The 16023-nt window shown below is 38.0% G+C and overlaps 1 protein-coding gene across 1 annotated transcript in view; it reads right to left on the bottom strand.

Moving 5' to 3' along the window:
• Positions 1-16023, bottom strand: part of Dhc16F (Dynein heavy chain at 16F) — a 1052459-nt gene that overhangs the window by 195615 nt on the left and 840821 nt on the right. The window contains exon 56 of the mRNA XM_068227815.1: positions 5825-6026. Coding sequence (XP_068083916.1) covers positions 5825-6026 — 202 coding nt within the window. The remainder of the gene's footprint in view (positions 1-5824; positions 6027-16023) is intronic.

Genomic DNA, 16023 nt, shown 5'->3' with positions numbered 1-16023 from the left:
AAAGTGGTATGTGCTTTGAGCATTTAAACCGAAGATTTCCACTCTTGTCAAGCTAAGAGAGAGTACTTGATGGACTGCAGATTAGGCTCCTTATGAAGAACACTGCATTTTTGCACTATGAATGATGCTGAACGTCATGCATGGTGTGCTTTCAGAGAAGTAATCGATACATTTTTGGAAAACAGAAAAGACGTGAATTATGAGACAATTGTGAAAAATATGTTAAAATGATTTCAAGGTCTTGGCTGCAACATGAGTTCATAACTCCATTCTTGACAATTTGGGAACCCTAAGTGATGAGCAGGGGGAAAGATTCTACCAACAAATAAAGAAAATGGAAAGAAGTTACCAGGGTTGGTGGAAGGTAGCAATGTTGGCCGACTACGGCAGGTGCTTGAAGAGGGAAACTACGTAGCACGGCTATAAATGTCAGGCAGCAGAACCCTCCTTCCAGGCAAAGAAAAAGAGCTTTTCTTTAAGTGGTGCTTTGTAAAGTATGTAGGAAGATTAACTTCCCAAAGAAGGGTCCTGAAGGGGAAAGGTTCTTTAAGTGAAATAAATTCACTGTTTTATAATGAGGAAAGCAAGATAATAGGAAATAGAAGGAAAGATCTTTTCCCCCCCACAATATTTAGAAGGTGATGACAATATTGTTCAGAACAGTTACTGACCAATGTATAAAAAAAGAAAGTAATCTAAACAGTTATGATAATGATGATCATCATCATTAACATCATCAGTTTACAGTTGCAGTTCTGGGGTACTGTTTGTAAGCATCTTTAACCATCCTATTGTTTTGTTTATCATGATACCATCTAGTGTTATTCCCCTTGTTGCTATATCAGTCTTGACTGTGTCCATCCAGCAGGTTCTACATCTTCCAACTACAATATTACCCCTCTTTTACACTGTAAATGTAAAAGGGGGGAAAGTGTAAATCGTGGGAAACAACGATATATATAAAAATGCTCTGGAAAAGGAGGTAAATGTTACACAAATGCATATTATTAATTTATAATAGTATTTTAATCTCAATCAATTTACGGTACTGTAAGTTAATTACTGTTCTGTATTAACTGTTGACTACACTGCCTTTGTAATTCTGCTCATCCTTTGCCCAGGAGAAGGTTGCCGGTAGGTGGTTAAAATTTGTGTAATATAGTCTTTTAATATACAGTAGTTACTTTCTTAGAAAGGCTATAGGATTATCTTACCCCCCTCCCTTAATTCCTCTCATTCCCACTGGAACATAGGGCATCCGTGAAACGTCTCCATTGTGGTCGTCGACTTGCCAATGCTTTAACTTCCTTCCAGGTCTTCCCTGCTTCAAGAGCCTCCTCCTCTACAGTCCTCTTCCAGGTCTTCCTAGGATGACCTCTCCTCCGTGCCCCTTGCGGATTCCATTCCAATGCTGTGCGTTCTATAGATCCAGCTGGCTTTCTCAAAGTATGACCTATCCATTTCCATTTCCTCCTCTTGATTTCGACTGCGACTGGAACTTGGTTTGTTGTTCTCCATAGCCCGTCATTGGATATAATTGCAGGCCATCTGATGTTTATGATGCACTGTAAGCAGCGGTTTATAAATGTCTGCAAGAGATTAGTGATAGTTCGTGTAACCTTCCAAGTTTCACAAGCATATAGAAGGACCTGACTTAACATTTGTATTGAAAATTTTTATTTTCGTTTTCCTTCAAATGTTGTTATTCTTCCATACTGTATACAACTGCATGAAGGCTCCATTTGCTTTCCTTATTCTGGCTCTCACATCCTTCTTCTCATGTCACTACACTTCCCAAGTAGGAATCTCTTCTCCTGCCACAAACAATCTTTCATCAATTTTAGCATTTACTCTCATTTCCTTGGTCTTAACAACATTTATGTTAAGTCCCGCAGCCTCAGCTTCCTTCTGTAATCCATCAAACTTGTGTTTCATATCACTAATTCTTGAAGACAAAAGACAAATATCATCTGCAAATTCTAAATCTTCCAGTCTTTCCCCCATTCCCAACTGTATTCCTCTTTTCCTTCCAGCCAACATATTTCTCATAACATTATCGAGCACAAATAAAAAGACTGTTGGTGAAAGAACGCATCCCTGGCGAACTCCACTTGTGACATTCACATAATCTGAGAGTTTTCCCTCATGTACTACTTTACATCTATACCCTTCATACATTGCCTTCATGAGATTCAAGATCTTATCCGGTACTCCATATTTCACCAAGGTCTTCCACATTACGGTCCTATTTTCTGAATCAAATGCTCTCTCAGAGTCTATGAATGTCAAGTACAATGTGGCCTGCCATTCATTACTTTGCTCTAGAATTATTCTTAACGTATTTATTAGATCAACGCAGCTGCATTGTCTACAGAAACTAGCTTGTTCATTTCGAAGATGCTGCTCAATTTTTTTACTCTGTTTAGAATTATTCTAGAGAGAATTTTACTTGGTATGCTCAGTAATGTTATTCCTCTCCAATTCTTACACACTGTGGTGTCACCTTTTTTGGGGAGTTTCACGATCAAACCCTCTTTCCAATCAGCTGGAATTTTCTCTTCTTTCCATATTTTCCCCAGTAATGTAGCAGCAAATTAATGGTGGCCTCTTCATCCACTTTTAGTATTTCTGGATCTATATTATCTATACCTGCTGCTTTACCATTCTTTAATTCAGAACTGATCCTATACGCAGATGACATGCTGATCGGAGTGAAAGAAAAGGAGGAGGTGCAAGGGCAGTCCACAGACTAGAGACCTGGGCGGAGGAAAACAGCCTACAGATAAATGAAGAATAGACAGTACAAATGACCTTCAGAAAAGGTGGGAAATCAACGCCCAAAGACAACATAACATTACACCAAAAGCCATGACAAAAGGTACGAAATTACAAATATTTGGGAATAACACTACAGACAACGGCAGCGTCCTTTGGTATACATATTCAAGAAAGAACGGCAGCAGCAATCAGTGCCTCATACAGCATCCAAAACATTTCAAACCTATCAATCAGCACGGCGATGAGACTTTTCAAGACGACAGTAGCGCCAGTGATAACATATGGAATTGAGATCGTGTGGGAAAAGCTGAAGATCGGAGACCTGATGAGAATAGAAAGAATAAAAGCAATGTTCATGAAGAGGATTACCCGAGTTGGAAAGACAGCGCCATCCTGGATGGTATACAAAATGATGCAGGAGACGTATTTCATAGAAGACATACGATCACAATTCTACCTACAATCAACAGAAGCAAGCAGGGCACTAGTAAACATCAGGGAAAGGAAGAAAAGTGAAATTGACCTCGACTTCTACGCCTCACCAGCAATGATGGACGATATATGGACTAGAGAGTGCAACACACAGTGCCACGTCATAACATGACTCTCCATACATGAGTTTCACCACAAGATATGCGTAAACCAGAAGTTCCTTGAGCCAGACGAAGATTGTAAGTGCACTTTGTGTGGACAGAAGTGTAGTAGATACCACATCATAACATGCACGAAAAGATCCAGGACAATTACAGACTATAGCAAAGACTGAAATGTGAAATTTTCATGCTCAAACGTGAGTGTACATTTCTCTATTAATAATAAATTTACTGCTTATTGCATTTCCTGCTCATTTCCATCATCTTTGTTAAAAAATTTTTGAAAAATACTCTTGCCATCTTCTCAATTGTTCTTCTTGTGATAACAGAATATTTCCTTGCTTATCCCTCACTGGTTTACTCTTCCTATATCCTCTTCTTGAAAACTTCCTTGTAATAGTATAGAGTTGTTTCATATCACCCTTCTTCTAAGCTTCCTCTGCAATTTGTGCCTGCTGGTCAATCCATCTTCTTTTATCGCTCCTTTTAACCATTTTGTAAATTTCCGAATATTTCCTTTGGGCTTCTGACTTCTGCTGTCTTGTTCTGCTTTGGTTTACTATAGCTTTTGCCTCTTTTCGTTTTTCAAATTAAGTCCCATGTTTCTTCAGACATCCAGTCTTTCTGTTGATAGCTCCTACAACCAATTACTTTTTCACATGTTTGTATGTAAGTGTTCTTAACATTTTCCCAAGTTCTTTCCACGCTCAACTCTTCCTCTTTTTCGAGATTTGAAAGGACTTCAAACCAATTTTTCAACTCTTTTTTCTTGTTGCAAACTTCTTTGATGCAGCCTTTATTTTCAATTTGAACTCAGCTACTACTAGAAGATGATCACTACCAACATCAGCTCCTCTTCTATTCCTCACATCTGTCAATGATCTTCTAAATTTCTTGCTAATAGCTACATGGTCGATCTGATTTTCTATTTTGTGATCTGGTGATACCAATGTAACCTTATGACACCTTTTGTGGGGAAAGATTGTCTCTCCAATCACCATTCCCTGGCTGGCACACAAATTTACAAATCTTTCTTCATTATCATTCATTTCATCTAATCCATGTTATATCTCTTTTATTTATATTCTTCATAGTTTCATTCAACTGATGATAAAATTGATCCTTCATGTTAGCATCAGATAATTCTGTTGGTGCGTAACAAACTACTATTGTTACATTTCGAATTTTACCTTGAAATCTAGCTGTCATCATTCTGTCTGAGATGGGACTCCATTCAATTAAACTGTTCTTGGAGGTCCTATTTAGCAACATACCCACTCCATTTCTCCATTCCGCATCCTCCCCAGACTGTCCAGAATAAATAAATGTATTCCCATTTTGCGTCATGATCTCTCCAAAATCACACCACCTCACTTCACTTAAACCAAGAATTTCCAAGCCATAATTTTGCATCTCTCTCTCTCAACCTGCTTTAGTTTACCTTCTTCTGTCAAAGTTCTAACATTCCAACAACCAATTCTCATTTTCCGTTTTGGGCCAAAGTTCGTCATCGAGGTATCCATCCAGTTTCATTTCACATCAGTTTCTTTAATAAGTGGATTTAAGATGTGCGAGTTTTTAGCTCACAGCACCCGAGCTTGGTTGTGGGGCTGCCACCTGAGCCTCCAAGCCTGCTGTTTTCTGTAGGGGTTGTATCCCTTAACCTTTGAAGATCCCTCTTCACCACAAGGCAGTTGTTTTCCCCATTTCTTCAACCCCAAGGGAAAAGGGTTGCTTCGTCTGCCAGATTTGTCGTTCCAAAGGTCTCCTTCTCCACCGCATCTGTCATTGAGGACTTCACCAAAGCCCTGTTAGCCATCACTTTTTAGTGTTCCTGAAGGGCCTTCAAAGCTACCGTAGTGGCCCTGGGGTACACACAGTCCCCGCTGTACATCACCCCTACAGGCAATCCCCTACTTCATGCCGTTGCCTACCTCCCACGACATGGATGAGGGGTTGGACTTATGGGAGGCATAGAATTATCTAAGATGCAATGTTTTCTCGGAATGAAACATTTTAATTGCTACTGTTGTACCTGTATTTACAACATTAACACAAATTTATTCCAGATGGAAAATTACACAGTGACTGTTTCCTACCAAAATAGTCCAGAATCAATTTCTGTTTACACTTCTTATTTCTTATGACCTCTATTTGTCTGTGGAGACTATACTGTCAGGGTAGGTGAAACTGTCCACACTTCCCAACTGGTAGTCTGTAAGCTTGATGCTTGCTTATTGTTCATCTCAGTCCACCACCATCACCACCATCTTAGTTTTGCTGATCTTCAGGTTGAACCCCCCCCCCCTAAAACTTGGGCTTCCACATGTCAAGTTTCTCCCTCGTGTTTGTTTCTCTCCAAATCATGAGGTCATCAGCAAAGCCAATTGCACTGATTTCACCTGATGTTAAAACTATAGTAATAATAGTTTATTTCTGAAAATTATGCTCACCTGGAGAAACACCCAATCACCTTTAGCGATTGCTGTATAAATCATTTTTTCTGCTACAGGTCCTTGTCCCTGGCCAAGGGAAATGGACTGCGTTCTATCTCTGTAGCCCAACTCTGTTGCAAAGCGCTGAAATGAGCTGAATGGATCTGAGCCAGTACTCAGGATGAATACCAGCGGTGTTAAGTTTGAAGTATCTTGATACCTGGAGGAATTATAATTTACTGTTTATAAGTGGACATTAACTAATTAATGAAGATATAACATTTTTATAGTAACAATATGAACAAAGAATGATATTTATAGGGAAATACTGTATATAAAATCAAATAAAATATTTTAAATTTAAAATCTAATTCTGTATATAATCAGAATGAGAAAGAACAAGTTAAATGTTCAATTCTTCTTCTTCTTCTTACACATCATGGTGCGGGTCATGCATGCAAACTGTGTTGCACATGTGGACTTGGCCCAGTTTTATACTTGATGCCTGAATGTATTCACTACTGTGTGTTTCTATGTTGGTTGATAGTGTGCTGTGTTGTTTTGTGTTGTGTTGTGTTGTGTTGTGTTGTGTGTATGAAGAGGAGTGTTTGGGGACATGACACCCAATCGTCAAGTCAGAGGAATTAACCAAATGCAGTTAAAATACCCGAACCAGCAGGGCATCAAACGTGAGACCCTCTGAACTGAAGGCCTTGATGCTGAACATTCACCCAGAGAGTTGGAAAAGTTAAATATAAACCAAAGTTTCATATTATAGAAGCATACAGTGGCTATTTTGGAAGGTCCCAAAGGGAAATACTTTAATTTTAACGTAGGGCTTTCTCCTTTAATTTAAACTTAAAATATAGGTTTTTCTACACAGTCTTAGGACTTTAAAGTAATCGCCCCTATTGGGGATTTTGTAAAATGTAAGGATGCATGAGTGTATACCCTCATTTGCCTTCTTGAATTTGTCTTTGGGTGATCAAGTTTTCCAATTTTTAAAATTTATCTACCTTCCTCTTGGACTTTAATATTGCTTTTCTTAGTCACAAAGTAGTATTGGCTTATCCACTGCATCATCAGGCTTTATGCCCTGTTCAGTGTTTCTGTGGTCTTAAACATTGGAGTGATTGAGAGTTTTCAGCCTCCATTATTCATGTTTTGTTTGTGGCCTTTTTTGTTAAGTATTGTCTTTTCCTTCCTGTTTATGGCTGTGAAGTAGTAAAGTGGCTTCCCTATCAGATAAGGGTAGCAAAGGTATTAAGTTCTTAAGTTTTTGAAGCAGTATGTATTTGCTGCTTCAGGTGTCAGAGGTGTTTGACTATAAACATTAATGTAATCACCTGGCCCCATAAAGGGTGGTTGTAAGGTATAAATTTTAAACTGTGCTTCAGGGTTCAGGACCGATCCTATATAACTTTGTTTTAGAAGCTACGGCTTCTTTCTCTGAACTGAATTGACTTCACTCTCTCTCTGCCATGTAAAGGCTAGCCTGTCTCTGTAGCTTTGTAAAATTATAAGACCTATTGGTCTGAGTTCTCTGGCTGACTGACTGACTTATATGAGATGGGATTTCTACCCCCCATATTGTACATTTTATGAGCTTATAAGCTCCCCTGTATTTATCATCAAGGTTTCCCTCTTGTCTAATCTTTGTTGTTCTTGCTTAAAAAGATACGAAAAGAAAGAAAAAATATATTCTTCAGTAGACAATTTTAGCAAAATTTAAACTTTGGTTCATACTTTATCCATTTATTCATCCCTCACTTTTTTCCCCTCTCTGGTCCACAAAAAAAAAAAAAAAAAAAAAAAAAAAAAAAAAAAAAAAAGTACCGGGAGGTACACCTCTCCTCTGCTCATTCAAAATCAGTGCCTTAATAAACTCCTATATCGATCAAAAAGTGAAACGGATAACGCAACAAGTTGGAACTTTAATCGGAAGATGTCACTACTAAAATACTAAGTAATTGCGGTTATTGTGAAGTTTCCTAAACTGATTGAATTTCTCCTTGTTTTGTTTTACTATACATCAAGAAGTTTGAACATTTTTCCACAGATGACACTACCAAAAAACTATGATCATGCACTCTGGTGCAAAGTAAAGCAAGTTGTTATCGAAAATAAATTTTGTGCTTATAGGTTTTCTCAACTTTCTTTTTTTTTTTTTGGTTTGCAACGCTTCGGTCTCATTCCGCCAGTTTTATCTCGCCAATGAAAAATTTCTATAATTAATTTTCAACCTATCATAGGCTTCTTGTTCGATTTTGCGTGTAACTTTTGAGTTTAACCAATAAAATTGAGAGGGTGTGTACGGATTAGCCCAGAATCCTCTCGAACCTTCCCTGAGGGTATATAAACTGAGGCTTTTCATGTTTCCTTGTCAATTGATCACCGTCTTTCTAAGTGTGTGTGTTAAGGCAGGAAGCGGGATGCTTCTCCCTTCGGTCGGCAGAACATCTACCAGGTAATGCCCACATAAATTCTCTTTTCTGTAGCTACCTTCGCAGCTTTATCCGAGGGGAAGGTCCGAATCTTTAACTATGTAACAAACTTTTCTAAAATATAAACCTTCTTTCGGCTAATGTAAAAATTTCATAAAGTCTTTCTGTAAATCGGGGATAGAGAGTGAGTTACCCTCTCAGGCTCCCCTTCATCTTGGTTTGAGGTGACTACTTTTTCGTAACTATTTTCTTCCTGTAATGTGTTAAAGTGATTTCCATGTGAGCCACCTCAGTAGTTTGGGAATAGCCCCTGTTTCATCGACCAAGAGCCCTGTAGGATTTTATATTTCATTATCTGGAGCGCAGAGTTCGCCTCCATTTAGTTTGTGTTCAGGCCATTTTTTTAACCTGTTCTCTTCCACAAAGGCCTTGTAGGTTGGGTACTAGATACCTCTGTGTAATACTATTTATATTTGTAATTCGTGCCTTGAGAGGCCAGAGAGTGTTAGATTTTGAGGTAATTTTGCCTTGGGTAAGCTGGAAGAAACTGAGAGCCTGTTAGCTCTTTTCAAGGTTTTGTAATAATGAAGAATGCTTCTGGAAGGCTAGATATTGCAATTTAGGGAGCAAGTGCTCTTGAATTAGGGGATTTCTGCCCTTGACTTTGAATTAGGGGATTTCTGCCCTTGACTAAGTTGTTCCTCACTTTGAAGTGAAGATTTTGTCAAATTGAGCTTGTTGCTCAGAATTGTAGACTAAGGGCTTGAAACCCCAAATCTGTAAATATTCAATAATCTTGGATTGCGAATTGTACCTGTCATGTTATTTGTTCATTTTTTAAATTCTAAAGAAATATAACCTTTGCTAAAGTTTTAATTCAATTCTTGATGTTGTAGTTAGACCCATTCAAGCCCACACCTTCTTTCACCATCTCTGCATTCCACAAATACCCCGGAACAAGTGGTAGCAGAGCGTGGTTGAATGGGTCTAACTTAAACCCTTTTGTCTGCTAGAATCAAATCCAATTCAAACTCTAAGAATTTTTCTTGGTTGCTGGAAATTTTTTCTAAATTTGTAGTTTTCTATAATCATGTCTGGGCCCCACGAAGTCCTCCATCCCGGGTACTTGCACAAGGAGGAATTGATTTATGAGTTACTCATTAGAAATGTTCAATCTGGAGGCATGGTTGCGGCAGATACTGCCAAACTTAAAGAGTCATTAGAATTGCCTATTTGTATCCCAATTTTGGGGGAGAAGGAAATTGATGAGGCTCTATCCACTATCACTGACAATACTACTGAATTAGCATCTGTAGTTAGTGTTTTTTGAAGTAAGCGATCCATCTGCTAACTAACTTAAAAGAGTACAGGCTAGATTGTTCCATTTTTATAATAGGGCTAGGGACCTATTGTCTCTAAAGTTGAAAGAAGATCATGCTAAGGAGGCTAGTAATTTAGTTGATCAGGAATGTCAAATAGAGTTAATCAATTGTTGACTGGAGCAGCTGCTCCCAAAACCGACCAAGCCCCTGTGATAAACATTGTAAGTGAGGAGGATTCTTCCACAATGGTAGAAAGTAGAAAATCTGTGGCAACTCAACAAATATCAGCCCCAATGGAAACTGAGTCTGGTCATCCGAAACAAATTCCACCCTTCTTTTTGAACAATGCTGTGGTTGAAGCCTCTCAACCCTCTAGGCCGTCACCAATTATGTCACCATGTTTTAGTAGTTTGCCCCATCCATTGGCTATGTTGCTTAGGGGAATTTCTAAATTTTCAGTAAACTCCACAAATGATGTAATTTCATTTCTCAGGTTTTTAGTTGAATTCCAAGATCATGCTGTAGTATTTTCCCTCTCTCACTCTCAAATTCTTCAAATTATGTATCCATATTCCGTAGGCATCCTCTCGGACAAAATAGTTAAGGCCATTGCTGATCACTCATCCATAGAAGACTTCCACGGCCACCTTTTGGCTAATTTCATTCCGGCTAGGGCAATGTCCTCTTTAATACAGAAGTTCTATTTTAGGGTACAACGTCTGGACAAAAATCTTGCGGACTTCATTCAAGATATCAAATTTCATACCCGAGTGTTCGCTCTGCATTTTTCCCGAGGACCAGATTGTGCAAACTATTGTTGAAGGTATCTCTCCACCTTATAGATCTTATGTTTTTAGTCTTGTTCCCAAACCTTTGCAGAATTAGAGGCTATGGCTGTCTCAGCTGAAGGTGTGAGGTATGCCGACACCTTAAGAGTTGCGAAGGAGCCCCCCTCCATCGTCTAGTAGTTTTCGGCCTCCACCTCGCCATATGGCCTTATTAATATTATCCCACAAAAGTGTTCTTACTTGTTGGTAGAATTCTGATCCCTTTTGCACTCTGTTTGTAATTTCCTTTCTGACCTAATTAACACTGGAGATTACACTTCCAAGGTAAGGAAAACTATCCATAAACTCTAGCTGGTTGTCTCCTAGTTTTACACTTGCTGGACGCCCTTCTCTGTTGACTGCCATCACCAGGATCAGAATTCTACCAACAAGTAAGAACACTTTTGTGGGGTGACATGATTCCAAAACCGGTCAAACTGATGATGTTTAACAGCTATTTCATACCAACATTGACCTACGGGATTGAACCATGCACCCTCACAAAAAGAGATTCATCAAGACTGCAAGCATCAGAGATGAATTTTCTTAGATCCACCATCCAGATGACCAAGATGGACAAGTTAAGAAATGAAGAGGTGAGGAAAGAAGCCGGAATAAAGACATCCCTATTAGACAGAATCGACACATCCAGACTACAGTGGTTCGGGCATGTGATGAGGATGGAGCCTACAAGAAGAGACAGAATAAATTTGGAAAGACAGGTGGAGGGGAAAAGAGCAGCAGTAGTAAGACCTAAAACCAGATGAACAGTCGTGATGACGGTTGATCTAGTTACCAGAGGATGGACAGTGGATGATGTTCTCCATGACAAGTTATATATGGACAGGAAGAAGTGGAAGAGGCTCATTAACAGTACCCGGGGAACTGGAACTGTACAATAATGATGATGATGATGATGATGATGCTAAGGCGTTCACCTCTAATTTATTTCGTAAGTTCTGTTGCGATCTCTCTATCTCACACGTCCCGATGTCCGCGTACTACCCACAGCCATCTCTAGCTTAGCGGCTAATCGTAGCCTTCGATCTACCCTTATTGCTTTCCACCACAAAGATCATTCTCATTGGGACACTTGCTTACACTGGTTATCATTTGCCATTAACTCGGCTGTTGATGAGTCCCGTAAGTTTTCTCCAATGTTTAAGTTTGTCCCAAATACTCCTTTGTCAAATTCGTGGTTGATCAATGAGCTTTTGCCAGAGACAATAGATCCACAAAATATCCAGGATTCATGGAGAAAAGCTAGAAATAATATTAAGGCCTCTCATCAGAGAGTAAAAATGAGGTATGACCGTGGATGAAGACCCACCAATTTAAAAGTTGGAGATCAGGTTATGGTTAAAAATGTTGTTCCCGTGGGCAATCTTGCCCCCAGATTTCATGGACCTTGCATCATCTTAGATTTTCTAACTCCTGTCACCCTTTCAGTGAGTAAACCTGAAACGGAACGGATTTTTCGTGTTCACTTGTCTCAAGTAAAACCTGTGTGAAAGTCCTTACTTTTTCCTTATATGCCACCAAGTGATGATGTTGCTGGTGTAATTATATTTCTTTCCTTAGAATCTTATTAGTTTCAGTTTTACGTAACCAAAGTAATAATAAGGATGACTTCTGCCCGTAATGGTTGTCAGAAGTTGTATTAATGTTTAAATAATATCTTAAGTTAACCTTCTTTTTGTGTAAATCCTTTTGTGAAAACCTTCCCTTCGGTAATTTCTTTTCTGCGATTATGGCCCCTGCCTCCAAACCTGAGTTGGAAACTCCATGCACTCGTCCTCCTTAGTCAACAACCTTACCTGCACCACATATAACACTGTCCGTGAATCAATTACCATTGCCCCAAAATTCAATGTTACAGTGCCCTACTTCCACCTGAAGCCACGTTGTATCCATCTGCGAGAGATGACGGTGCAGAGTATGGGCCCGCCTCGTTCCAGCCTAGACTTCATCTAAACGTTCTCCTTTGGGACTATCATCATTGGGAGTAGCTTGGAAGCTGGACTCCTACCACCCTATCTATCCTTGGGCCGAACAATGCTACTTGGTTCTTGATGACCATCGCCTTGGCTGTTCCTCTCAATATATGGGAAAATGGCATCTCAGAGTATGTGGGGGTTCCCGGCAACCCAATCTTGATATTGGCAGGGGCAACCCATCTTTCCATCAACTCTGGGAGCAACAGCATGGACTTCTACTGCTTGCAAACATCAAGATTGCATTACTTAAAGAAAAAAAAGAAAAAAAAAAAATAGAACGCACTCTCTACCAAGATATACTCCAACTTATATATGTTTTTCTCAAAATTCGTGTGTTCCACGATGCAAGATTTCAAAACTGTTCATGCCGTGGTAAACCTTAAGGGGTGGAGGTCTGTACCGGTGGTTCACCTTCTCCGTCCAGTTAAACTGTGCACCTTCTATATGGCCATCTATGTTATTGAACTTGAACTAATGTAATGCAAGGTACTTGGGTTTGCAACTGTTAGCACATCCAGCGACGTCGACAAGTGTGATAGACTGTTGAAATTGTTTCAAATTATAGTGAGGATAATGATGCAAGTGTAATGGACTAGTATATCTTGGAAACAAATCTCTAACCCATAGGTAAATAATGAAAATATCAAGCTCAAATTATTATTATTATTATTATTATTATTATTATTATTATTACTACTACTTGTGATGCGTGGCTATGAAGTTGTTTACACCTATTAGTATTAGTATTATTTACACAGTTATGTACAGATTTTATTTGGTATAAATCGTGACTGTATTACCTGTGAGGTTATGTCATGAAACATCTACTGTATATATATTAATATGAGTTTATTTAATGTAAGAAAACATAATTAATAGTATATAATTTATTATTACCTGTATATATGATGTATAAATCCAATGCAATATTGTGCAACACATGGTAATAGCCCAGAACAACGTATCTTTCATTGTAAATAGGTTATTGGAGACTCTCGAAATTACAAGAAAACATGTTGTGGCATATTCTTCCAGAAGCTAGGCCAGGCAATGTATATAAAGAGACAGTCTTGAGTGGTGAGTGGAGTTGTTTTAGTGAGAGTTATGAGTGCAAGTCGTTAATCGATTATGTGAATTTGTTGCGTTGGTACTTGGTTGACATGCAAGTGTGTGCAGTCTTCTTCTTCTTCTTCTTCTTCTTCTTCTTTGTAACAGTGTTTTGTTTGAGAGTGCCTCAGTTCTGATCTTTATTCCCAGTCAGAGCAGATGTGGTTCGTTTGAGCTCCCGCTCCAAAGGAGAGTTCCGGCTTGATGGGGATAAGGTACATTTAATTTTTGTTATCAATTCTTAAATTAACTTGTTTCTCTTGCAGGAATTGTCTGGGGTAGTCTTGGATCTCCTACGACTTAATTTAATCCACAAAAGTGATTTTCAGCGCTATGATACGCAGTTTATTTGGGAGCGGGCAACCTTACCATATCAATCGTTATATGAAGTAATGTCATTGTGTTTTTCTTGTTGCCTATCTCAGTAGAATGGTACTAGCTCACTGCAATAAAGGAATCTTCAATTCCGAAGTAGGTTTTTTTATTTACTGGGTCATATCCATAGAATCCCCTTTATCTTTGTTAGCTCACTTGTGTTTTCTAATTTGCTACTGTTTAACCTTAGTTCTAATATAGTACATTTCTTTGATATCACCCTTAAAATTATCAGCATTAACTTGGTGCACGGAACATCACTGGGGTTGTGAGGGCACGACCACAAATGCAAGTGCTTGTCCGCACCTTCACAGTGAAATAGTTCTTTTAAGAATTTTGTGTGTCATGAATTTTCTACAGGTATTTTAAGAGTAGATCTATCTTCCTACAAGGAACAAGGTAAAATAGGATCCACCTATTCAATACATTAACATTAAAGACATATACAACTAAATTTTATAAAAATCTGTTGTATTGTCATTAAACATTATTTCCACAATACTAGTTTCAAACCTTTGGGTCATCTTCAGCCAATATAGTCAAACTGGTACATTAAAAACACTGAAAACCAACACATCCAAAAAAGGAAAAGCTACGATCAATCAATCAATCAATACTGATCTGCATTTAGGGCAGTTGCCTTTTCCTAAATGATTTCAAAGAAATTGGAAATTTATTGAACATCTCCCTTGGTAAATTATTCCAATCCCTAACTCCCCTTCCTATAAATGAATATTTGCCCCCATTTTTCCTCTTGAATTCCAACTTTATTTTCTTACTGTGATCTTTCCTACTTTTAAAAACGTCACTCAAACTTATTCATCTATTAATGTCATTCCATGCCATCTCCCCGCTGACAGATCAAAACTTACCACTTAGTCGAGCAGCTCGTCTTCTTTCTCCCAATTCTTCCCAGCGCAAACTTTGCAACATTTTTGCAATGCTATTCTTTTGTCGGAAATCACCCAGAACAAATTGAGCTGCTTTTCTTTGGATTTTTTCCGGTTCTTGAATCAGGTAATCCTGCTGAAGGTCCCATACACTGGAACCATACTCTACACTTTAAGTAAAGATGAGTCCTTGATGAAAAATCTTGATGATGGGCATCATGTTGAGATGTCACAAATATAAAATATAATATAATGTTCGTTGCATTAGTAGCACCATGTGATAAGTTTTGGAATCAATCTTGTCCTTGATTAATGTTAAACTTGAAGTGACAGTGAATAGTATACGTAAGAAATTGACAAGAGTGAGATATCTATGAATTAAATCAAAGAATGCAGTGGCCATGTATTTGTTTGAACTGTCAATATGGATCATGTGTTTAAATACAGAAACAATATCCAGAAAAAGGAAAGATAAACTGCTGTGTTGTAAAAATAAAAAAGAAAAGGAGAAAAAGATATTGTATATTACATGAAACTTATTCCCCTCCAGCAGACTTCAAAGGTATCTTCCACAGACTGCAGAGTTTGCCACACTGATTGCTACATTCAAACTGGGGGTAGGCAGTGGGAGTTATGAAATATGGAAAAATTGTTATTACTAGTTTTGAAAGCTATGTTCAAATTGTGTTTCTTGAAAATGTTATTATTATTATTATTATTATTATTATTATTATTATTATTATTATTATTATTATTATTATTATTATTATTATTATTGAATATGAAGTAAGTGCATGTCTTTCTGGGAGTCGTTTCTTTAATTAAGGTAGATGTAGGCTGGTTCTTTATCTTATTAATAATTTTATCAATGAGCTTTTAAAACTATTAATAACAATTCTTCCATATTTCATAACATGCATTTAATTAATCTTTATAATAGGTTTCTCAATTCTGGGTGTTACAAAATCAAGAGTAATGAATGTGACGCGACATGTGGGACAAACAGGCAGAAATTTCACTATGAGTTATTTAGAACATATCAGTACTAAGGAATATAACTGCTTTTCTACCCTGTGACAACATATGGTCGACTCTAACCATTAGGATTACATAAAATCAGCTTCATGGTCCGTATTGCACTTCAATAGATTCACAATTAAGTATTTATTTATTTTCCACCTAGTCGATACAATGATTGCTTAAGGCAATTTTTAATGGTCAAAAGTGGTACATGTTTCGTATATTATCAACATCT

This window comes from Anabrus simplex, chromosome 5 (genome assembly GCF_040414725.1).
Source record: "Anabrus simplex isolate iqAnaSimp1 chromosome 5, ASM4041472v1, whole genome shotgun sequence".
Taxonomy (NCBI): domain Eukaryota; kingdom Metazoa; phylum Arthropoda; class Insecta; order Orthoptera; family Tettigoniidae; genus Anabrus; species Anabrus simplex.
Note: the sequence above shows the minus strand (reverse complement) of the source record. Positions and strands in the feature narration are given on the sequence as shown.